A 26,999-nucleotide genomic window follows, 5' to 3' on the forward strand; every position below is an offset into this window, starting at 1 on the left:
TGCCAGGGAGCACTGAGGAAAGACAGCTGGTGGCTGGGAAGGAGAGCAGCTTGGTACAGGGGACAGGAGTGAGGCACTGGTGAGCTGTCCGTCCCGGACATAGGCAGAGAGAGGAGAACGCAGCACAGTTCGGAGGGGAAGATAAAACGGAAGAAGGGGAAACTGTGAGGAAGAGAGGGTGGATACAGGATGTCTGAAGTTATGATCCTGGGCCAAGATGAAAGTGAGTGTGAGGCGCAAACTAATGGAAACCGAGGACAGAAGAAGAATGGGAACAAAGAATGTGTCACAAGGGCAACTCAATTCTATGTTATTCATGGGATTGGGGGAAAGGATCGAGATGGCATGGGTTGTGAAGCAGCCATTGAAATAGAGCATGCTGTGGTCTAAGGTTGGTTGGTTTTGGGGAAAGAGACCAAACAGCGAGGTCATCGGTCTCATCGGATAAGGGAAGGAAGTCGGTCGTGCCCTTTCAGTGGAACCATCCCGGCATTTGCCTGGAGCGATTTTGGGAAATCACGGAAAACCTAAATCAGGATGGCCGGATGCAGGATTGAACCGTCGTCCTCCCAAATGGGAGTCCAGTGTGCTGTGGTCTATGGCTTCTTCTGCCACTGGGTGGTCAGTTCCGCTCTTGGTCACAGTTCAGTGATGGGCCATTAATTTGAGTGGCCAGCAGGTTAATGGCCATACCAACATAAATTGCTGTGCAGAAGTTATAGCAGAGCTGACATATGGCATGGCCAAGACCAGAGTTGGTCACCCAGATGCTGCCGAGAACAACATACTCAACTTCCATGGCTGTTTCAAAGTCTGTGCCAGCTCGAGCTTCCTCCACAACATCAACTTTTCTGAATTACCTACATGGGAGATGTCCTTGAAACACATTCTTCAATCCTGTAATCCTCCAGGCCTCAATCTCCACTGCCTCTGGACCCTAATCCACCCCGGATCATAACTTCACTCGTGCTACACCCACAACCTCTTCCCCACAGGACCCCCTTCATCTGTTTTATCTTCCCCTCCAAATCCACTCCACCGCATCATTGTACACCTTGCACAGTTACCCCTGACTGCAGCCAGAACAAGCTAACTTCTGCCATCTTTCTATCCTATGCACCTGTTGGGTTACTGTCTTGCCCATAAATTATAGCATCATATTAAACTAATTGTTTCCAAGCCAGTAAGTCAATTGTATGCTACAAAAGGAGACATAAGTGACGGTTTTTCATGAGGATAATTTCTTCTTCAATTTTAAAATATAAAGGACGGAACAAGCAAACATTTACATAAAAGGATACAGCAAAACTTAAGCAAGAGTTAATATTACCAATTGCAATGGACTTCACCACCTACATTCTACATGAATCAGTTAACAGTAGCAATTTGCTTGTGCACAAAGTCAGGAGAATAGCACCTGTACTGATCCTGGTGAAGCTCAAATATTTGCTTCTGTGGCACTCAAAAATAATGTTTGCCAAAAGTTACCCTATGGTGGAGCAAGACATGAATAGCACCACAAAAAGAGGCAACATACGATCTTAACAATTTACAGAAATATTATGTGTATAACATTTATTTTGAAACACTGCGACGCTCAGATGCAAGTCTGAAGACACATTAAAACAACAGCAGTACATGCCTGCAAGGCAGCATTTCTCCGAAATAATTAAAACATACTCATACAATATCCCGCTGTCATAGCATGAAATTTACACATCATGCCCCATTAACCTTTCAGTAAGATGTTTATGAAACAGCTAGCACTATGAAAAAATGGATATCAGTTTCACCACCACCACCAACAACAACAACATCATACAGTTTCTCACAGTGTTCACCATCACCATCATCATCATCTCTTCTTCTTCTTCTTCTTCTTCTTCTTCCCCATTCCTTTTACCAAGTACCTTTCCTTGAGGAATGTTCTGCAGCAGTTTATATCAGAGTGTCTTTCCTTGTAGAATGGCAGAAATATTGCTATTTTCTGCATTTTATTATGGTTAGAACTTCTTTTTCTTTCTTCATTTGGCTGAGAACACCATTGTTAGTAATTTTATTATCCATTGCACTTTAGCATTCTCCTGTACTGCTGCACCTCAACTGTCTCAAGTCGTTTGCCCATCGTCTTGGTCTTAGTCAACATCTCGGCTGCTCAGGAAAAATGGGAAGTATGTAGCAATGTACAAAACTTAATTTTTTTTTCTACTAATAGGTGATGGCACTTCAACACATTAGTCATTTTACAAAATGCAGCTCTGGCTTTCTCAATAGCGACCAATTTTTTGCTATTTATCCTGTTAGTTATAAATATTAGTTCCCAGTCACTTATATATGTCTAATTGTTCAACAAATTTACCCTTAATGTTTAGAGGACAGTTTGGTACATCTTTCTTGCTGATGACCATTAATTTGTTTTATTTATGTTGATTCCATGGCCATAATGCTTACTACCTTCATCAAGTCATGATACAATTTGTTTAAGACTATTTAAACTGTCAGCAAACATTACAGTACTAGCTGAGAAACCTGGTGTTGTCCAGGTATTTATTGATAGCTGTGCCTGAGACTTGGAACATGTGGCATTTATTTTATACTTATTAATAGAAAAGAATAGAATAGAATATTTTTATTAGCCTTTCAGTATTTTTCATACAATTGGCTTCGTCAAAGATTACAGAGGGTTTTAGTTTCAGTACGATATTCAAATAGTTGCAGAAAGGGGAGAAAAGGAACTAAAGACCTTTTCTTCAGCATTATGTAAAACAATGTTTTATACGGTAGTTAAATACACACATAAGAAAAGAATCACAGTAAATAACTAGCTTATATAATATCACAACATTTTCTTCATAACTTAGGTAAAACATATATTTTGATGATTAGTTTCTAAGAAGTCTTCAGTTGTATAGAATTCGTTGTTTTTTAGCCAGGTTTGCAATGTATTCTTATATTTATTTAGTGGTACTGTACGAGCTGAGCATGGTAACGTATTGAAAAATGTTATGCTTAAATACTTATAGTTATTATGGACTACAGCAAGTCTTGTGGAAGGCAAGTCCAGCAGGTGACTGTTTCTTGTACTGTGTGCATGCACATCACATCTCATGTTCAATTTTTTCACATTTTCTCTGGCATATATTAAACAGTTATATATGTACATGCTTGGCACTGTCATTACGCCAAGAGATTTAAAATAATTTCTGCAGGACTCTCTGGGTGCTAACTCCTCCATGCACCTGATTGCTTTCTTCTGCCATCTGAAAATACATTCAGCCCCTGGGGAGTTACCCCAAAGCAATATTCCATATTGCAGTTGGGAATGAAAAAAAGCATAGTATGAGTGGAGTAGCAATTGCTTGCTCACACTGTTTCTTAATTTATACAATAAGAAAAGTACTCGTGCTAGTTTACTACATAGATAATTGGTGTGTCCTTCCCATGAGAGCTTTTGGTCTATGATTAGTCCAAGTAATTTCACTGTTTTGTTTTCATTTTTAGTTACTTTGAGATTAAATATTATTTCTTCTGTTTTTGTTTGATTTATGCACAGCTGGTTAGCCTGACACCAGTAATTAGCCATTTGCATCATTTCTCTATTTTTGTCCAGTACACTCTGTAGTTCTCTCCTGTACTTATTAATGTCATATCGTCAGCATATAGTATGTTCTTACACGGCATGTACGAGGGCAGTTCAATAAGTAATGCAACACATTTTTTTTCTCGGCCAATTTTGGTTGAAAAAACCAGAAATTTCTTGTGGAATATTTTCAAACATTCCCGCTTCGTCTCGTATAGTTTCATTGACTTCCGACAGGTGGCAGCGCTGTACGGAGCTGTTAAAATGGCGTCTGTAACGGATGTGCGTTGCAAACAACGGGCAGTGATCGAGTTTCTTTTGGCGGAAAACCAGGGCATCTCAGATATTCATAGGCGCTTGCAGAATGTCTACGGTGATCTGGCAGTGGACAAAAGCACGGTGAGTCGTTGGGCAAAGCGTGTGTCATCATCGCCGCAAGGTCAAGCAAGACTGTCTGATCTCCCGCGTGCGGGCCGGCCGTGCACAGCTGTGACTCCTGCAATGGCAGAGCGTGCGAACACACTCGGTCGAGATGATCGACGGATCACCATCAAACAACTCAGTGCTCAACTTGACATCTCTGTTGGTAGTGCTGTCACAATTGTTCACCAGTTGGGATATTCAAAGGTTTCTTCCCGCTAGGTCCCTCGTTGCCTAACCGAACACCATAAAGAGCAAAGCAGAACCATCTGTGCGGAATTGCTTGCTCGTCATGTGGCTGCGGGTGACAATTTCTTGTCAAAGATTGTTACAGGCGATGAAACACGGGTTCATCACTTCGAACCTGAAACAAAACGGCAATCAATGGAGTGGCGCCACTCCCACTCCCCTCCCAAGAAAAAGTTTAAGGCCATACCCTCAGCTGGTAAAGTCATGGTTACAGTCTTCTGGGACGCTGAAGGGGTTATTCTGTTCGATGTCCTTCCCCATGGTCAAACGATCAACTCTGAAGTGTATTGTGCTACTCTTCAGAAATTGAAGAAACGACTTCAGCATGTTCGTAGGCACAAAAATCTGAACGAACTTCTCCTTCTTCATGACAACGCAAGACCTCACACAAGTCTTCGCACCCGAGAGGAGCTCACAAAACTTCAGTGGACTGTTCTTCCTCATGCACCCTACAGCCCCGATCTCGCACCGTCGGATTTCCACATGTTTGGCCCAATGAAGGACGCAATCCGTGGGAGGCACTACGCCATTGATGAAGAAGTTATTGATGCAGTACGACGTTGGCTCCGACATCGACCAGTGGAATGGTACCGTGCAGGCATACAGGCCCTCATTTCAAGGTGGCGTAAGGCCGTAGCATTGAATGGAGATTACGTTGAAAAATAGTGTTGTGTAGCTAAAAGATTGGGGAATAACCTGGTGTATTTCAATGCTGAATAAAACAACCCCTGTTTCAGAAAAAAAATGTGTTGCATTACTTATTGAACTGCCCTCGTAATTCGAGAAGTCATTAACATAGACAATGAACAGAAAAGGTCCAAGAACAGAGCCTTGGGGTATTCCTCTTTCTATAGGGAGTATTTCTGACCTCTTCTTATTTGCATATACAAGTTGTAACCTATTGCTTGGATAAGATCTGAATAGTCAGAGTGTGTCATCTTCAATGCCATAGTATTTTAACTTTTTGATGAGTATGTCATGTGACACCGAGTCAAAAGCTTTACTTAGGTCAATAAGTGTTCCAGACATTGATACCCTTTTTTCATACCCTTCATAAACATTGCTTACCAAAGCTTCTACTGCTTTTACAGTTGACAGGTGTGACCTGAAGCCAAATTGTTGTTCATTTAAAATTTTGTTGGTTTCAAAATACCTGTATATCTGCTTATGCACACAATTTTCTACTAACTTGGATATGATTGGTACTATTGAAATGGGTCTGTAGTTATTTGTGAGGTTTCTTTCACCTTTTTTATACACAGGCAATGTAACTGTGAGCTTAAGACAGTCGGGGAATATTCCTTCATCAAGTACTCTGTTTGATAGTGAGAGAAGTGGCATTTCAATTTCTTTTGCTATACATTTAATGATGAGATTACTGAGTCCATAATAATCTTCTGTTTTGGAATTACTTAATTTGTTTATTGACTTATGAATATCATTTAATGTGATTCGGGTCCAAGTGAACTTCTCACTCCTTGTCTGTTTTGCACAAGTGAGCAATGCTTCTGCACCAGAGGCAGAATTGATGGGTGGGGTGGGGTGGTGACGCTATTTACAAAATATCCATTGAGAATATTGCAGTCAATAGGGATACTCCTTTCTTTATTGGTATTATTTATTTCCCTTTTAATGACAGTCCAGGCAGCTTTACATTTATTTTTAGAATTTAAAATATGTTCATCACTTGCACAGCACTTAGCATTTTTTATTTCTAATCTGTAAAGGTTTCTCATTTTAGTGTAATTTTCCTTGTCCCTATCACTGTTATGAGATTTGTCTTTCATAATCATCAGTAGTATTCTGAGTTTGTTAAGTTGTGGGGTATACCACTTGTTAATATTTTGCTGCTTATGAGTAATATTACTCTGGTACCTTTTGGTTACCAAGGAGCATGTCATTTCTACTATATGCTTGATCTCTGTCAGAAAAATGGAAAAACATTTATTAATCGTTTTCTTGTTATCCATTACATGAGTCCAATCCATTTCTTTTAACTGGTTTATCATTTTGTTTACATTGGATTCACCAAGAATTCTATATGTCACTTCTCTCTCTGTAGAACTGAAGGCTGACTTTTCTATTTGAAGCCATAGCTCTGCATGATCTGATATTCCTAATTCTATCACATCACATTGTATGGAGTCTCTTTGTACATTGCTAATTATGTTATCAAGGCATGTGTTCAGTCTAGTGGGTTTTTCATTGAGACAGTAATAGTTTAATGACTCCAGAGTGTTAATCATACGAATTACATTTTTTCTCTTTGCCCTTATATCTATGTTAATATCACCTACAATTACAATTCTATGCTGTTTATATTTTGACAACAACAATATTAAAGTATTAATTTTTTTCTATAAATACTATCTCATCAGAGCCTGGGATTCAATAAATTGAGACAATTACAGTTTTCTGTTCATGCATTACCACACCGGCTACTTCTATTGTAACTTCAAGGCATATTCTACTAAGGTCTATAACTCAGTAATGCAATTCAAGGTCAGTTTTGACATATATTGAGGCCCCACCATGTGTAATACTTTCTCTGCAGTAGCTTGTAACTAACGAATATCCAAGAGGAACACACAAGTCTATTTCAGTGTCTTTCATCCAGTGTTCATTGATGCATAGAACACTGCAGTTGATTTTATCGAGCCAGTATTGCAATTCATTGATTTTACACTTAAGAGATTGTACATTTATATGAAGGAGGAGGAACTGCCACTGCTACATAATGGTATTCTACTTTCACAGAACCTTCTGTATTCATTTGTTTTCGCTACATATTCTAAGGTTTCACAATTATCTGAATGAATTAGACTGCTGCAGTTTCCACTTAATGTGGTTTCTAACTTTCCTTCGTCTGTAATGTCATTTTCTCTAAAAAAAAAAAAAGGAGGTGTACAGTCATGCTCTGTGGGACTGTCTTTTAAGACAAGGCTGCTGCGTGCTCATATTTCATTTACAACTTGGTTTATCTCCTGACACAAAAATGTTTTCCCATGGTAATTTAGATGCTCACCATGTTCAGTGTGCATATTTCTTTCAAGTGTGCTAATATCCACTACATTGCATTTAGCATAAATGGAACATAGTTGTTTGATTTTAATTTTTGTTTTACGAATCTCTTTGTTAACACACGATTTATAGATCAAGTCATGTTTATGAGGTATCGTCACAACAATAGTGTTTTCCACCTTACTTACATCTAACAAAAATTTCAAACCTGTTATACAATTTTTGGCTTCATTATGTGCTACATCATTTGCACCAGTCACACAAACAACAAAGTCACTGTCCCTTGTTGTATTCTTGTATTCTGATATGCCTTCAACAATATTTTCTGTCCTCGCACCAGGTTTTACAATGCCAGTTGCACGAAGATCCATATTCACATCCTGTAGAATATTTGCTAGCTTTCTTCCGTGGCTGTCCGCTAGAAAAAGCACATTGTGTTTCTTTGTTCGCTGTTTCTGGATGTTGGCGATGTTTTTGCAGCTCCTTACAATGTTTTTATCTTCACGTTGGGTGGCTTGTTCACTTTCAATGTTTATGGAGTTCCTGCTGCTTTCTGATAAAACACTGAACTTGTTTGTGCACACGAGATTAGGTTTATTCCATGTATTTTGTTGTGAGCAAGGCACTTTTTTAGTCACTTTGTTTGGCATTACACGAGAAATAGTTTTTGAATTGTTTACACACTTTAGGCCACTGTTCTCACTTTGAAGGGCATTTGAGTTAGGCCTATTTACGCAGTTTTGACCATTACTCTCACTGGCATTTGAGTTTGGCCTATTTATGCAATTTTGACCATTACTTTCACTGGAATGCATGTTTAACTTGTTTATGCTCTTTTGGCGTTTACTGCTCGCAACCAATGTTTTTAACTCACTGTTTTCATTCTCAAGTTTAGTGATATCTCGTCTCAGTATATCAGCAACTAGCTGAAGACTTTTTAATCGTTCATTTAACTTTTCGATTTCTCCTTTACCGTTATTACAAACACTATTTTTTACAATGTGGCTGTAGCTTTTTGTCTGATTAACATTACTCGCTTCTGCACTTGACGCGCTTTCCCTTAAATATTGTACAGCTTCCCAATCCGTTGTAGTTCCTACCTCTATCATCAGCTGAACATGTAAGGAAGACTCGCATGCTTCACAACAAAACTTAATTCGCTCTTTCGAATTTCTAACGAGACGTATTTCACTGTTGCTTAGACCAAGACAATCACTGTGAAACTGTTTTCTACACCATAATCCACAGATCACGAATATTTCCGTGTTTTTTATTAATTTACTGCACTTAAGACACGATTTACTCTTATCACTAGCAGCCATCTTATGAAGCTTCTTTGTATACAATATTTGAAGTAGTATGATTGGGGACATGAATGAAGAGCTTGTCTGCTTCACTAAAATGCAAGAGAGCAAAAAGCATCTGACACTAAGGTCCACACACACAACAAGCAGCATCTGGCCTTGTGCTTTGTTTCTGATCATGGCATAACATAAATTCACTGGGAACTGTACACTTTTAAAGTGAAATGGTAAACTGATAGGAATATGTGAAATTCGAGGCATATAAAAAAGCACTCGCATGTGGTACTTCCTATCAAAAGTTCTGATTTTATGATGTTCCATTGTAGAACTCTGTGAGTGAAGGTTTTCAGGAGCAACATAATGCATGGCACACTCGATTGGAGTTACATCACGTCCTATGTTTGGAAGGAGTTTCCAAAGAGCAAGTTAAACCCTGATGTTCCTGAGCCAAAGCAAGTCTCACTCAACGAACTTCATTGAATTCTTGAGGCTCCATAGTCCCTTGTCTTTTAACAGTTCTGATGTATTCAGAAAGAGCTGCCAATTTTTTAGGAATTCTTATACACTCCTGGAAATTAAAATAAGAACACCGTGAATTCATTGTCCCAGGAAGGGGAAACTTTATTGACACATTCCTGGGGTCAGATACATCACATGATCACACTGACAGAACCACAGGCACATAGACACAGGCAACAGAGCATGCACAATGTCGGCGTTAGTACAGTGTATATCCAATGTCGGCGTTAGTACAGTGTATATCCACCTTTCGCAGCAATGCAGGCTGCTATTCTCCCATGGAGACGATCGTAGAGATGCTGGATGTAGTCCTGTGGAACGGCTTGCCATGCCATTTCCACCTGGCGCCTCAGTTGGACCAGCGTTCGTGCTGGACGTGCAGACCGCGTGAGACGACGCTTCATCCAGTCCCAAACATGCTCAATGGGGGACAGATCCGGAGATCTTGCTGGCCAGGGTAGTTGACTTACACCTTCTAGAGCACGTTGGGTGGCACGGGATACATGCGGACGTGCATTGTCCTGTTGGAACAGCAAGTTCCCTTGCCGGTCTAGGAATGGTAGAACGATGGGTTCGATGACTGTTTGGATGTACCGTGCACTATTCAGTGTCCCCTCGACGATCACCAGTGGTGTACGGCCAGTGTAGGAGATCGCTCCCCACGCCATGATGCCGGGTGTTGGCCCTGTATGCCTCGGTCGTATGCAGTCCTGATTGTGGCGCTCACCTGCACGGCGCCAAACACGCATACGACCATCATCGCTGAAGACGACACGTCTCCATTCGTCCCTCCATTCACGCCTGTCGCGACACCACTGGAGGCGGGCTGCACGATGTTGGGGCGTGAGCGGAAGACGGCCTAACGGTGTGCGGGACCGTAGCCCAGCTTCATGGAGACGGTTGCGAATGGTCCTTGCCGATACCCCAGGAGCAACAGTGTCCCTAATTTGCTGGGAAGTGGCGGTGCGGTCCCCTACGGCACTGCGTAGGATCCTACGGTCTTGGCGTGCATCCGTGCGTCGCTGCGGTCCGGTCCCAGGTCGACGGGCACGTGCACCTTCCGCCGACCACTGACGACAACATCGATGTACTCTGGAGACCTCACGCCCCACGTGTTGAGCAATTCGGCGGTACGTCCACCCGGCCTCCCGCATGCCCACTATACGCCCTCGCTCAAAGTCCGTCAACTGCACATACGGTTCACGTCCACGCTGTCGCGGCATGCTACCAGTGTTAAAGACTGCGATGGAGCTCCGTATGCCACGGCAAACTGGCTGACACTGACGGCGGCGGTGCACAAATGCTGCGCAGCTAGCGCCATTCGACGGCCAACACCGCGGTTCCTGGTGTGTCCGCTGTGCCGTGCGTGTGATCATTGCTTGTACAGCCCTCTCGCAGTGTCCGGAGCAAGTATGGTGGGTCTGACACACCGGTGTCAATGTGTTCTTTTTTCCATTTCCAGGAGTGTATGTAAACAAAATAAAATCAAAACGTGATGAGTAGGCATCCAACTCACAAACCAAACTTATAAATTCATTTTTCTAAGGAAATATTATAAATAAAACCTATCGAAAGAAGCAAAGCAAAGTCATTAAGTTTTTAATACACAGAGTTAAATCAGTAAATCTGTACATTTTAGCCAAGTAAATTCGCTATTAGTTTGTATTTGTAAAGGGAAGATTGCAGTGCTTAACTCTATCACTGACAAACTTAAAAAATACATCTTCCACTGAGTTAAAAACAGGCTTTCCTACATTCTCCCAATACATTCCTTACTATAGTCCTCACATGTGCATTCCATTTCATATTGTTCTGCAACATTACGCCCAGGTAGCTAATCGACGTGACATAAGCAGCACACTATTGATATTGAATTTGAACATTTTTGGTTCGTTTTTCCTATTCATCTGGATTAACATATGTTTTTCTAGGTTTTGTGCTAGCTGCCATTCATTAAACCAACTAGAAATTTTGACTAAGTCATCTTGTATTCTCCTACAATCACTGAATGATGACACCTTCCCATACACCACAGCAAATAACCGCAGACTGCTGATTACTATGTCTGCCAGATCATTTCTGTATATAGAAAACAACAGGGGCCCAATGATAACTTTTCTAGGGCACTCCTGACAGTACCCTTGTCTCTGATGAATACTCACCATTGAGCACATCATACTGGGTTCTGCTACTTAAGAAGTCTTCGAGCCACTCACATACCTGGAAACTTATTCTGTATGCTCCTACCTTTGTTAACAGTCAGCAGTGTGGCACCATGTCAAATGCTTTCCGGAAATCTACGAATACGGAATCCACCTGTTGCCCTTCAGCCACGGTTCGCAGGATCTCATGTGAGAAAAGGGTAAGCTGAGTTTCGCATGAACAATGCTTTCTAAAATCATGCTGGTTTGTGGACAGAATCTTTTCCCTCTCACAGAAATTTATTGTGTTCAAACTGAGATTATGTTCAATGATTCTGCAGCAAACTGATGTTAAGATATTGATTTGTAATTTTGTTCAAATGGTTCAAATGGCTCTGAGCACCATGCAACTTAACTTCTGAGGTCATCAGAACTTAGAACTAATTAAACCTAACTAACCTAAGGACATCAAACACATCCATGCCCAAGGCAGGATTCGAACCTGCGACCGTAGCGGCCGTTCGGCTCCAGACTGTAGCGCCTAGAACCACACGGCCACTCCAGCCAGCTGTAATTTTGTGGATATGTTCTTTTACCCTTCTTATATACAGGAGGCAACTGCACTTTTGTCCAGTCACTTGGGACTGTGCACTGGGTGAGAGATTTGCAATAAATGCAAGCTAAGTATGGAGCCAATGCCTTAGACTACTCTTTCTAAAACCAACTGGGATTCCATCTGGACATGGTGACTTATTTGCTTTCAATTCTTTCAGTTCTTTCTCTACACCAGCAAAGTGTATTACTATGTCCTCCATACAGGAGTCTGTGTGATGGTCAAATGATGGTATGTTTGTACAATCCTCCTGTGTGAACAATTTCTTAAATTAGAAATTCAAAACTTTGGCTTTACTTTTGCTATCTTCTACAGCTACATTGGACTGGTTAACAAGTGACTTACAGAAGTGTTAGACCCACTCAGCAATTTAAAGCATGGCCAGAATTTTCTCAGGTTTTTAGCAAGATCTATTGCTAGGCTATGACAGTCTTAGTAATTGTAAATTTCACACATTGATCTTTTTACAGATGCAAGAATTTTTATTAACTTTTGTCAGTCATCACTTGAGCTTTCTCTTTTGAAGTAAGAGTGCAACAGTCTTTGCTTCCTCAGCATTTTTTGAATTTCACTGTTAAATTCCTCTACATCCATCATACTGAAACTAAATGATCCAATTCATTGTCAAAGTGGGATGCCAACAACTACCTGTCAGCTCTTCCCAACAAAAATACTCTCCTAGTCTTCTTGACTGATTTATTAACTTTAGTAACCAAAGTCACTATGATGACATCTTGGTCACTAATCCCTCTCTCTGTATACTGATACCATTGATTAATTCGGGCCTGTATGGAGCTAGAAGGTCTAAAATATTTCTGCTGTGCATAGGCTGTCAAGCTAGCTGCAACAGTTTTCAGAAACAATGTTCTAAAGAACTTTGCAACACCGTCTGTACTCCTTGCAATGAATCCATTGACATTCCAGTCTATACTTGGTAAAAAGTCATCTCCAACTAATGTTGCACTATCTGGGTATTTCTGCACTACTGACCGTAGATTTTCCGTCAATGACTCTAAAACAGCTCCAGTGGAATCGAGTGGCCGGTTAAAATATCCAACAATTAACTTGATTTCACCTAGACCTGTTATATGCAACCAGATAATTTCATTATCACACTCAAAATCAACCTCAGTAGAGACAATATTTTTGTCATCTGCAATGAACACACAATCTCCTCTGTCTTTTTGAAATACTTTCCATGAATAACTTAATATCTCATAGCTTCCTACTTTGGGTTTCAGACAGCTCTCAGTCCTGAGAATAATTTTAATGTGAGAAGTTTTCTAGAGGGCAGTACATTCAGGACTTTATTACAAATACTTTGACAATTCACTGATAAAATTTTGACAGACTCTGAATATGGTATGATTTTGCTATCTGTGAGTCATCTTGTGAGTATTCATGCCTAGCCTAAAAAACACAATCAACTTTGGGAATGATGCTGCGAGTTGTGAGCTTCACTTGCAACCCATGTGTGAGGGCAGCAGCCTTCACCACCTCCGCCAACTGCCTATACAAACTGAGGGTGGCCTCAGAATCCAAGTGACAGGCATCGTTGGTGCTGACAAGTGCCCCAAATTGGAAATGACTGCACCCTGCATCCTCAATAGTCACTGGCAAGGCCTCCTCCACATCTCGGATGAAGGCCCCCCCCCCCCCACAGACATACCAAGTGCACATTAGATTTTTTTTTTTTCCAGCTCTGAACGCCATCTGCCTAAGAGGCTCCATAACGAGTCTAATGTTGGATCTCCTGATAACTAGTGAACCCCTGCCGCCATGTGCATGCCCGTATCTTGCTGAAGGAGCAGCAACCTGTTCACCCACAGGGTAAATAGGCACAGTCAGATGGCCAGCCTCACACTGGCCCTCTGCCTGGAGCAACGCAAATGCATTGCCAGCTGCCACTCATTCTCCTGTGAAGGCCGATCCACTGCTTTGAGTACACTGCTAGGTGGCTCGACAGTAGATCCCGTGGACAAAACAAACAACACCTGAGGTGTCTCATGCAATGTGTCAGGTTTTCCACCTCTGCTACAACCCAAGGCAGCAGCCTGAAGACGACTGACCAAGGCCAAAAGCAAACTGTGACCAGCTCTTACTGTGTCCGCAAACAGTATGCACGCATCATACCTGTTCCAGTATTTTTAACTTAAGAACTGACAATAAAAGCACAGACAGAAACCTAGATAAGCAACTTGCTAATCTCCTGACATGTCACCAATGGATGCTGATGCCTTATAAGCTGCAAAGCTGGCTGTTCCACAGAAATGAAAACTGTACTACAGACACAACACTTTACAATTGCAAAAATGTGAGAATAGATCTCTTAACCAGAGAAAAGCCACATACGAAGTTTAAGAACAATACTACTAAGAAAACAAAGAGGAAGCTAAATATGTAATTAGATGCTGTATGTGTGAAGCCCTCGTCTGATATAAGAGAGGACCTGATGGCCCTAATCAGATCAGGTTAAACAAATTAAATAAATACAATTTATGAGTGTTCAGGCAGACACAACCGTTTTACATATTTATTACTAGTATAGAATATTATTGATGCAGCACATATAGCTCACTTTCTCTCCATTTAAGATGATCCCTTCTTTAACATTTACAAGTGTTTCTTTGTAGATATTTTCAGAATTAAGATTGAATATCAGTGGTGAAAAATGCAGCCCTGTCTCACTCCTTGGCATAACTTTAATGTGTCAGATCTCTCTTGTTTTACTTTCTCAGCAGCATATTGATTTCAATATAAGTTAATTATTACCCAGAGGTATCTGTCATTTGGCACACTGTTTCTTTTGCACCTCACCACGTTGTACCCTATAAAAACCTTTTGATAATCACTACAACAGGCATGGCTGCCATATAGTGAATAACAACTTCCCTTTTCATAATATTGTTACATTCTATCCTGGATTTTCCATTGTTATATTTTCAAATTTTCCTTTACAAAGAAAAAGCCAGCACAATTCCCCCAATTTAATCCTAGTACTACTGAAAACAAGAGTGTGTAACGCCGGAAATGCATATCCTCCTATTTCTATCTATTGTACTATTATTTTTTTTCCTTGTTTGTTACCTGAATATATGACATTTCTGTGTCTATATATATTGTAATTGTTTTACTATTTGTATATATATATATTTATGCATTTATGTCGATGTATAATTGGTTTGTTTCGTAAATATTATTTGTATTTTTACGCTGGGTCTTGCCTAGGGAAAACTGCTATCGAACGATTACATCGATAGGTCGTGTGAAGAATCAAAGTGTGTAGGATCTTTGGAAGTGTTAACTCTGCCGCGTGGGGCGCGGGCAGAACAGGGAGGGTCTGGCGGGAGTAGCGAGTGGAGCAGGTGTTGTGTGACGCTCCCGCGAGTTGCCGCGCTTTCGGGGTTTGGCAGCATGTAATTGCGCTCGACTCGCGATGATAGTTTCTGACATGGTGTCGCGGACGGGAAGCATTAGCTGGCGCACATCAAGAGCCCGTTTCGCCTGGTGACCGTGTCGAGAAGAAGGCGCGCCAACATCCAGCTTCTGCAACAGCGACGGCCGACAATGAGTGACTGTCGCCACCTCCTCGATCGACGGCTTCAAACCTTCAATCAACCAACAAGGAAGACTAAAAGCACGTAAAGTTTCAGAACTGTATGGCAGACCTCAGCTTTTCAAATTGGTTCCATTTGCCTCGCAAAATTACAGCAACTTAGCATGAACCTTTGTTGCTCATTGTCCCAATTGCATTGCCAAGCAGGGTCCCTTCCTTTTCCGAAATGAACCCGAGTGTCGTTGAAATTCAAACGCCAGCATTAAAATAATATAATTAGATTTCACTGCTTTAATTTCAAAGTTCAGTAGCTGGCTACAATATTTAGGTTACACGAGCACAAATTTAGAGTGCGAGTTTTGTTAACATATTTTAGCTTACCTGTGACTGCAGCTCAGCTTGGTACGTACTAAATTTTACTATTGTTAATAGTTCAGAATCAGTTAATTCAAGTTCAAAGTTAAATCTCTTGTTTCTAAATTGCGTAAAGTCAAGTTGCTTTTGAAATGATTGTTGAGGTAGTCCAAGACTAACCGTATTTTACTGGATTTCGATGTGCTTCAGAAAGAAAGCTCACTATTAACTTCAGTCACTAAATTAACTTTCGATTTTACGGTTTTATTAATTCTTTTGCTAAATTAAGTCAGAGTGTAGCGAAATTTATTACTTCTGACAAACTTTCAGTTTTCACACTACACGTGTCAACCTTCAGTTGCCACGCTTCTAGTGCTAATTATATGTGTAATAACCTTTCTTTTTCAGTTACTATAGTAATTGTCCTTAGGACTGGCGACCGTGATTTCCCCCAAATCTCAAATATCTAATTACCGCTAGTTAATTGTTAACGTAACGGCCGCACATTTACTTTCTTTATTAACTTTACCCCTTTTCAAAATTGATTTCCACCAGTTTCATTTGCATTTTTCCTTTCATTTAGATGTAACCCTTTCCTCCCTCTTTACCGATAGATTAACTTCGGTGACGATTGCTTTTCCCAAATTTCCATTAGGTACACGCGGTTTAATTTTTCACTGTCTTTAAGATGTTGAAGTGAGGGGGGAGGTTACAAGTGAAATAAGAATCTGTGTCAGTGGCATTGAGGACCAGCTGAAATCACTAAAACTGAAGACAGCTCCAGAGTCTGATTCAATCCCTATCAGATTCTATACTGAATTTGTGGTTGAGTTAGCCCCCCTTCTAACTATAATCTATCATAGATCCCTCAAACAAAAAACTGTGCCCAGTAGTTGCAAGAAAGCACAGGTCACACCAACCTACAAGTAGGTCAGTGAAGTGATCCACATAACTACTGTCCAATGTCCTTGACACTGATTTTTTGTAGAATCTTAAGACATATTCTGAGTTCAAACACAATGAGGTACCTGTTTCAGAATGACCACCCCAATGCCAACCAGCATGGATTTCAAGAACATCAATATGTGAAACCTAATTCACACTTAATTATCAATGAAATTCGCCAACAGAGATGTCATTTTATTTTATTTTGACTACCAGTTTCAGCATTCCACTATGCCATCTTCAGGCCCCATATGCATCTCTACAAAAATAAACGATATAGTCGTACAGTGCCGTATATATTCCTGGATGTTGGGAATTCAAACCCGTGTCCCAAGTCATTAATCTGAAGACTTGATTGCAATCAAGTCTTCATTTTGAATTCACGACATACAGGAATGACTATATTGTTTATTTTTGAGAGACGCAAATGGGGCCTGAAGATGGCATAGTGGAATGCCAAAAATGGTAGATAAAATAAAATAAAATAACATGTCAACTACACGTCTACTGGTGAATTTCGCTGATAATTGCTTGACCAGCCAAGGTGCTGTGTCCATGATGAATCAACAGATACTAACTCACAATTTTCTCACATGACATACTGAAAGCTTTGGATTAAGACAGGTGATGCACTGATTTCCAAAAATCATTTGACTCAATACCACTCCTATTATCAAAAGTACAATCATATGGGGGTATCAGATGAAGTTCGTGACTGGATTGAGGACTTTTTGGTAGGGAGAATGCAGCATGTTATCTTGGATGGAGAGTTGTCGTCAAATGTAGAAGTAACTTCTGGTGTGCCCTGGGGAATTGTATTGGAACCCTTGCTGTTTATTTTTTATCTTGACAAGATTTCAAAAAAGCGTAAAAATTGACAACTTTTTAAATGTTCAGAAATGTAAAATTGTACACTTCAAAAAAGGAAAATGCCTAGTATCCTGGCCATTATATCAATGAGTCACTGTTGGAATTGGACGCTCATACAAATACCTGGGTGTAACACTTTGCAGGAATATGAAATGGAATGATCACATAGACTCAGTCATGAGAAAAGCAGGTGGTAGAATTTGGTTTATTGGTAAAATACTTGGGAAGTACAATCTGTCTACAAAGGACATTGCTTACAAATCACTCGTGTGACCCATCTAGAATATTGCTCAAGCGAGCAGGATCTGTACCAAATATGACTAACAGGGGATATTAAACACATATACAGAAACAGGCAGCATAAACAGTCACAGGTTTGTTTCACCATGGGAGAGTGTCACAGAGATGCTGAAGAAACTGAACTGGCAGACTCTTGAAGACATGCATAAACTATCCTGGAAAAGTCAAGTGGCTTTAAATGGTGACTCTATGAATCTATTACAACCCCCTATGTGTTGCACAAAGGGATTGTGAACAACATAATTAGAATAATTACAGCAGGCACAGAGGCATTCTTCCTAAGCTCCAGACGTGAATGGAATGGGAAGAAACCATAATATCTGATACAATGGGACGTACCCTCTCCCATGCACTTCATGGTGGTTTGCAGAGTGTAGATGTACATAGGAAGCAATGGTTCCACATTAATGAAGTTTTAGTAACATAGTATGCAGGTTCTACACTATATTGAAATAAAAATTAATTGATTAGTATTGATTCAATCGGTTCAAAATTTCCCATGCAAATTGCACATGTGACAGTTCACTGAGTGAGTGTATACAGTGTGTTCTGTAGGAAATATTGCAAGATGAGGACATTTGATGACTGCACTTTGCACAAATATGTATGCTACGAGATTTTACATTAATGACAAGGATGTAGCCACATGTTACTAGAGGCACACTGAGAATGGGCAATGAACGAAACTGGTAGTGTGGGGAAAAAAATTATTTGCAGTCTGGTGGAAAAATGTCGTCCTCCAAATTGGTTAATATTTCAGACATTCCTTTCATGTTTCCATTCTATAAAATTGATTATATTTCCTTTTTTTGATCAACCTATATTTTGCTGACCAGATATTTCCCACATTATCTTGTTACTCCTGAAACATCTTTAAGTAATGCATCATAATGGCAATCCATGAAGCCTACTCTTCACAGCCGATGGGTGGATTTATTCCATCACATATTTTAACAATATGTGCTAGGACACAGTGGAGTTTTTTGAGACAGCCTCTATTAGAGTAATTACGAGCCAAATAATGTAAATGACAATGAGTGAAGATAGCATCAGAATGGGACTGACAAAAATAGTAGAAACCAACACATAAATATTAAGAGAACTGTGTGTTGGTTTCATCAAGCCACGTGTATGAAAACTGATGAAATGGCAGAAGCACAAGAGATCTCTCTTTCTTTACTTGTAAGCAGATGGCAAAAGTAAGTAAATATTTTAACAAATATCTTATCATAAACTTTATAAGCACAGTGTCCTCCTACAAAAAATATGGCTGTTTCATTTATCAAATGTTCTAACAGTTACCAGTGCAGAAGATGGGATGTAAAACAAAATTCTGAAGAACTCACCTCTGCAAGTTTACTAAAACGCACTGACTTCACAGATGAATCATCACTTTCTGTTCCTGAACTTCTGTCACTTGGGTCTGGTAATTTGATGGGGACATAAGTTGGATCACTCTGTCAAAGAAAACAAAATACACATGTAATAAATGCTTACTGTTTCTAACCAGTGAATAATAACTTAAAAATCTTACACAATGCAGAGGACATTCCTGTATCGAGTGTATGCTCATTGGTAAAAAACTGAGGGAGCTACACAAGGAGAAACCAACACTCTGCAAACCTACAGACGCAAACTACACATCCCAGTAATAAGGGAGTGGGGGGACTGTTAGAGTAATGGAATAACAACAGTCATAAAAGATCATAGCATTTTGAGCCACACACATGTTTATTCATTTAGCACTCATATTTGTAGTTAAATTGTAAATATATTTTATTTCAGACAAATTACTAAAATGTCATGCCTACTGTAAATTTTATGTGGTATTACAGAAATTTAGGGAACCAGTATTTGAGGCAGCCTGCAGAACGATTCTATTACCGCCAACGAACATTTCATTTAAGGGCCACAAAGATAAGATGCAAGAAATTAGGGTTTGTGTGGAGGCTTTTAGACAATCTTTTTACCCCCATTCTATATGTGAGTGGACTGGGAAACAAAATGATTGGCGTGCTCCATATGTTGTCTTGCAGAATATATATGGAGATGAAGATCGTGTAAGGAACTAGCACTGGATACCTCTGTAATCCGTGAAACTGATCTTTTATGTTTGAAAGGTAGTGGGAGAACTATGTTGTATGCTTGTGCTGTAAGTAGTTATTCCTTTTTAATGGATGATAATATTTATCAGTTGATGAATAATATGTCACAATGTGACTGTAAAACTTGAATGCCACAATAATCACATTGTGTGAACTACAGTGCAACTGGAAACATCTTTGATTTTCTGGGGAACATTGGAGACCCATTAACAGGACACACAACAAAAGTCAGGTATGCAGATCTTATCAGTAATAGTAACTGCCAAATATTTTAATTTACGATTCCTTTGCAAAATACAGTTTGTGACCATTATGTGATATTAAGTGACGAATCAACAACATAAACCAAAATTCTGATAAAAATTACAGTGACTCTCAGAAAACGAATGCATGGGTGACAAATTCATTATATGGACAACATTCTAATGAATTTTAGCAAAGAAAGTCAATCAGAACAGCTATTTCCAAAGCATGGAGATTTTAAGCTCAGTGTACAAGACCAAACTAATTGAATTTGATTCCAAAATGTCTTGCAGTTACAAATAACAACTGTACTCATAGCTCTACTAGCCGAATGATGTTACAGTGCCTAGTAGTCAGTGGCAAAAGGACATCAGGGATATACAGCAAGATCAGGTATGAATTAGTTGCAAAATTAACATTGGAACTTCCACATACACAACATACAATTTCTTGCAATACAGTGCCAATTTTTTTCAATGCATACCTACTAGAATTTTGCAAAATGAAGAGAGTAAGATGCAATGGAACTGAATTATACCAACGGACTTCTAAGTTGACAAAATCAGCAGACAGACAGTGGCATGTTACACAAGACTGTACAGGACCTGTAATAATCTTGAGCACGATTTATATCTCTCTCTCTCACACACACACACACACACACACACACACACACAAAATGAAAATGTAAGAGAACTGGAAATACAAATAGTGCTCTGGATGGTTTTGTAAAAATGTGTACTCACATAAACAAGAACCACAAAATTCAGCCCATAAATCAAAAATAAGGTGCTGCAGTGCCTAAATAAAACAATGGAAAGACCATAAAGGAATAACAACCACGGAAAGGGTAAATTGCTACTCAACACATAGAAGATGTTGAGCCCCAGAGACGCACAATGAAAAAGACTGCTAAAACAAGTAAGTCCTTTCAAAATATGAAACACACATTCGCACAACCACAACTCTCACACACTCAAGGTACTGTATGTGGGTGCTGGGGCACAACTGTGACTGCATCTGATATGAGCAGCAATCTGACAGGGTGGGTGATGAGGGTAAGGAGGAAGCATGGCGGGGAGGGGGAGGGATAGCAGGATAGAGGTAGGGGAAGATGCTGTGCTGCCTGTGGGAGTGTGCAGGGACATGTGACAGGATAGGGCTTCTATGTGCAGCATTGGAAGGCTGTGCTGGTGAGAAGAGAGAGAGGGGAGGGGGAGGGGGATGGGGATGGGGATGGGGAGAGGGAGAGGGAGAGGGAGAGGGAGAGGAGAGGGGAGGGGAGAGGGGAGGAGAGGGGAGGGTGGTGGTGGAGGGGGAGGGTGGTGGTGGAGGGGGAGGGGGGAAGGGAGGGGGAGGGGATAAGAGTAGAGAAGGGGAAAAAGACTAGCGCGTACATCAGTGGAACAGAAGTCACGTGTGGCACTGGAGTAGGAGCAGGAAAGAGGATAGGTAAGTAAACGTCAGAGGCCAGCAAAGGTTGAGGCCACAGGGGGATACGGGAACAAAGAGTATGCAGTAGAGAGACTTCCCACTGGCACAATTCAGAAAAGTGGTGTTGGTAGGAAGAATCCAGATGGTGCAGGCTGTGGAGCAGTCATTAAAGTAGATCATGTTGAGCATCATTTTCAGCATCTGGGTGGTCCAGCTCTCTCTTGACCACAAATTGACAGCAGCTATTCATGCAGACAGACAGCTAGCTGGTTCGCACGCCCACATAAAAAAGTGGCATTGTGGTTGCAGCTTCATTTTAGATCACACAACTGCTTTCACAGGCAGCCCTGCCTTTCACAGGGTAGGAGATGCCTGTGACGGGGCTGGAGTAGTTGTAAGACCTGTCCCACTCCCTGCAAGCACCCACAGGCAGCCCAGAATCTCCCCCCCCCCCCCCTACCCTGCTATCTCTCCTCCTTTCCATCCTATGCCCCTCCTTACTCCCAACACCCACTTCAGCAGAATGCCGGTCAGGTCAGATGTAGTTGCAGTCTGGTCCCAGTGCCTGGAGACAGTTTCCATGTGTATGTGAGCTGTGCTTTTGTGTGTGGGTGTGTGTGTGTGTGTGTGTGTGTGTGTGTGTGTGTGTGTGTGTGTGTGTGTGCATGTTCTTTATTTTGGAAGAAGGACTTTGTGCAATAGCTTATATTTTTCAGCAGTCTTCTTCATTGTGCCTCTCTGCGAGTCAACATCTCCTTTATGTGCCGTATACCACCTTGTATATCATGTATTTATTATTTATTTTTTTTTTGTTGTATGGCCTTCGTTGAACCACTTTAGTCAGTTATACAAAGGTTTATACAGGTAGTTGTTATTTAATAATATGACACAGTTCAATAACAACTCAATAAGACAATTCAATAGTGCAGTGGTTATACAGAGATGATTATAATTTATTATTATATGGTGAGAGTTTTGTCCTTCTGTCTGCCCAATAGTTCTTCATTCTTTCAGATATTTTCTTTCTTTTTTCATCTGTGATCACTCTTCCTGTAGCCCTTTTATTGATCTTCATTTTCAGCCTGGTTTGTGTGTCGCAGAATTCTGGTTTTCTGTGTTTTGTTTTTGTTACATCATATACTGTAATTTTGGAGTTCCTTCATATCTTCCTTGTTCCCTGTGATCCATTTAATGTTGCTCTTACTATTCCACAATTTTTCTATTATTCCTTTACTAATTCTATTTTTTGGGGTTATCATATGTCCTAAGAAAGACAAACGTTTCTTCCCCATAGTGTTGATTACTGGTTCTATTTTCTTGCACACTGTTTCATTTGAAGCTATTCTCCAACGTCCATTTACCTGATATGGTTTATTCATGTATGACGTAATTATTCTTCTACCTATCTTTAGTATTTTGTCAATTTCTGCTGTATTAGTTGTTATGAAGATGGTTTCAGATGCATAAGTTATTTCTGGTCCTGCGTGTTTTATAATGTTTCAATTTTGCGTCTACGGAAAGGCTTTTTTGTTATCTGTGTTTTTGGTAATGTAATTTGCTTTCTTCAGCTTTTTAATTCTATTTTCCCATTATGGTATGTTATTTAGATTTTAAGTTATGATATCACCTCAATATTTAAATTTATCAACAATTTTGAAACCTTGTTCTCCTGCTGTACATTTATTTATTTATTGCTAGTGGGTGGAAGTGAACAACAGATGTTGAGCATGGATGCAATAGAAGGTACATCCATAACCATGAAAGTGCTCTGAACAAAATATTGCGTGAAAGTGCAATTTTTAACATATCAAAACAGAATTCTTTGTCCTAAGTTTTAGAAGCAAAGAAGGGGTAAAAGACTAGCAGATGTGGTGGTGGAATAGAAGGCATGTGTCGTGCTGAAGCGGGAGCGGGCAAGGGGATAAGTAGGTGGAAGGCAAGGATAGTGAAGTTTGAGGACGGTGGTTCCAGGAATGACATATGTTTTAGTGAGAGTTCCCACATGTGCAATTCAGAAAAGCTGGCATTAGCAAGAAGAATCCAGATGGCACAGGCTGAAAAAGTCATTAAAGCAAAGCACATCACGTTGGGCAGCATGTTCAGTCACTGAGTGGTCCAGCTGTCTCTTGACCACACTTTGGCAGTTCACCATTCAGGTGGACAAACAGCTTATTAGTTGTCGTAGTGGTACAGTAGTTTGCAGCTTACATCCTCTAGTCCTGTCACAGGCAGCTCCTACCCCATCAAAGGCAGGACTACCTGAGAAAAAAGCCATGTGATCTACAAACTAAGCTGCAATCATTGTTCCACTTTCTACATGGTCGTGACAACTAACAAACTGTCAGTGAGCACAAATTGCTACCAGCAAACTGTGGCAAAGAGACAGATGGACCAACCAGTTGCCTAACATGTTGCCTAACATGTTGCCTAACATGTTGCCTAACATGTTGCCCAACATGTTGCCCAACATGATGTGCTTCAACAATGACTGATGCACAGCCTGCGTCAAGCAGATTCTTTCTACCAACACCAGCTTTTCTGAATTGCGCTCTCGCTACAACATAACCTTCGTACCCCTAATGCCTCTGGCCTCAATCTTCACTAGTCCCTATCCTCCACCTACCTACCCCTTACCCACTCCCAAACCACCACTACACATGCACATATCCCACAGACAGCACAGCATCTTTCCTCACCCTTCACACTGCTATTTTGCCCCTCCCCTCCATAGGTCAGCTCCTTACCCCACCACCCATCCCCAGCAGACTGCAGCTCATGTCAGATGCATCACAGTTGGGCCCCAGTGCTTGGAAACATAGGACAAGGGTTAAATGGTTATGCACAAATAGTACTAAATACTCTGCAAACACTTACTCTAACAGTGAAAAGTTCACTCCGCCTTTAGAAAGGATTAAAGTTTCACACACTCCACCTGATTTGTATAATTTCCACACATTAAAAAGCCTGCTTGTGACGGTCACAGGAAAGAACAGGAAAATGTGGCATTATTAACCAGTTTTAATTCCCAGGTCTACCCGAAGGAGGGCCCTAGGCACACGGCATTTCCATTCCAAGTATATAAACACAAATTGCTATCACTTCATTTCCTGAATGAATCATTCACTCTACAGTGGATTAAAACTCTGCACTTGACTGGGACTCAAACCAGAGACACGCAATTGTCTTGCTACTGTTCCATCTTGAGTGTCTGTCCACAAGCAGAGGTGGGCAGGGGTGGGCACAGTGCACAGACAGAGATCCAGGCCTAAGGATACACGACGATAAGCCTCGACCAAGTATCTGTGGGCAGGGGTGGGCAAATGGCACACATACACAACAGAATGAGACATGAAGACAGTGCAGTGGGGCCACCTGGTGTGTTGCCTTTACTGCCTATGCCTGCCCACAGTGCCCATGCTCCAGATGATAGTATTGGAACAGCCCGTCTTATGCTGTAGGTAAGCCGTTCTCCATGGTGTCTTCTTTTCCAGGAGTGCTAGTCCCGCAATGTAAGAGAGACGTTCTGGAAGAACTGAAGCTCCGAGGCTGGTCTGTGACTCTTACCTAAATAGCTTAACATGCAAGAATATTGCACACAAAATGAAATGTTCTGTCTGAGTCTTGGTCTGGCACATAGTTTTAAGCTGTCAGGAAGTTTCAACATTTCCATTGTTATTCATCATCTTCATGATTTAACAAGACCAATAGCACTAAAATATTTCTGTAACTATTAGTGGCCTGTTCCAAGAGAAGCAAAATCAGTACTATGTAAAAGTACCTCACTCACAGTAACCTCCAAAAAGCAGCAGCAGTGTGCTTTGCCATTAGAGAAATAGTCACCCCTGCAGAAAAGGAGTCATTTGACCAAACTGCACAACTTTCACTCTGCATAACTACTCCAAATTTGAAATGAAAACTAATCACTTACACACTAACTCTTACATGCTTCAAACCGGATACACCATTTACATCTTCCACTGATTCTTCTCTCCAGACTTCCACATGAAATATTGCTCCTCACTGAACTCCTTGGGCATGCTATGGCATCATGCCAAAATTGTGCATATTCCAAAAACCTGTTCACAATCACAGATCACTTAACAAACTAACTGAATTTAAACTGGAAAGAACAACATTCTGTCCAGGGACAAAAGTGACAACACACACTGTATAATTTTTATTTCTTCTAGACAGAATCACAGTAACATGTTTTTTATCATGAGTGGTTTTGGCTGTATACTGCCACCTTCACAAACTACAAAAGAAAAAAAAGAAGAGAAAAAAATAAAAATCATTAAAATTTTGCAAGTTCTATTCACAAGTGAGGTAAAATAACATTTTATGCTTCAGTGCTGAAGGAATTAAAATGCAATGGGCAATGTATTTGCTAATATGATTCTTGCATACCGGCCCTTTTCACACAGTGGTATTTCTTTGCTTTTTGTGTTATTTTTGTGTGGAATAGATTATGATTTGCTACAATATTCTGACCAGCAAGACTACTCTAGTACATACATAGTAATCACTGTAAAAACAGTATTTTAATACAATTTAGCATGACTAAGTCCAGCCCCGCAAATGACTCTCACAGCTCTTTTCTGTAATACCAGTACCCTATGTAAGTCACCTTGGGCTGTTGCACCCCATGTCTCTAGTCATTAATTAATGCTTCAGGAAAATAATAAATGATTCTGATTCCCCCTTTCTCCACAATTTCTCAGTTCATTTTGCTTTAATGCATGATGAAATCAACTAAAAACAATTTCTTGAGGCACTAAACTGCAAATGGCTCTCCCCCAGTTTTCTTTCTACAGTGTACAGAATTAACTACCTTAGGCACAAGTGTTAGGTAAAAGGCAATCTCCAAATCATTCAAATGAAGTTAGTTTGTAACAAAGTTTCCTCTTCACCCAGTTAAGCATGATTACATAATGCAGGCAACAGGGTATATACACTTATTGTATGTTTCAGTATCTACAAAGAAATGCTCTTACTAGTCATTAATGCCAGTCAGTACTGAACTTCAAAAACCCCTGCTTATAAATAAATTAAATATCTGAAAAACTACCAATTAATAGCACTTACTGTAATGATACATTATAGCAATTTTATCATAAAAATATTTTTGTATTAATAATACATAAATTTAAACAAAGGAACATGTTGAATCTTACCAAACTTGTATTTGCTTCCGAGTAGAAATTTTCATCTTCCACATTGGGATCAATATACTGAAAGGAAGAAAAAACATACAGAATTTCACAAAAACACAAAAATATATGTAAATCATTACACTCCATGCTCTGTAACACAAATACATCACTGGTTGGGCAACTTAGAAATAA

The 26,999-nt window shown here is 40.3% G+C and overlaps 1 protein-coding gene across 2 annotated transcripts in view; it reads right to left on the reverse strand.

The window, feature by feature from the left end:
* Positions 1–26,999, reverse strand: part of LOC126483929 (solute carrier family 35 member F5) — a 176,687-nt gene that overhangs the window by 81,993 nt on the left and 67,695 nt on the right. Inside the window, exons 3-4 of one of the 2 annotated variants that reach the window (XM_050107205.1) lie at positions 26,829–26,885; positions 19,219–19,329 (exon numbers count right to left, since the gene is read on the reverse strand). In XM_050107205.1, coding sequence (XP_049963162.1) covers positions 19,219–19,329; positions 26,829–26,885 — 168 coding nt within the window. The remainder of the gene's footprint in view (positions 1–19,218; positions 19,330–26,828; positions 26,886–26,999) is intronic. The other variant, XM_050107206.1, reaches the window with a different exon arrangement.

The sequence above is a fragment of the Schistocerca serialis genome, chromosome 6 (genome assembly GCF_023864345.2).
Source record: "Schistocerca serialis cubense isolate TAMUIC-IGC-003099 chromosome 6, iqSchSeri2.2, whole genome shotgun sequence".
Lineage (NCBI taxonomy): Eukaryota > Metazoa > Arthropoda > Insecta > Orthoptera > Acrididae > Schistocerca > Schistocerca serialis.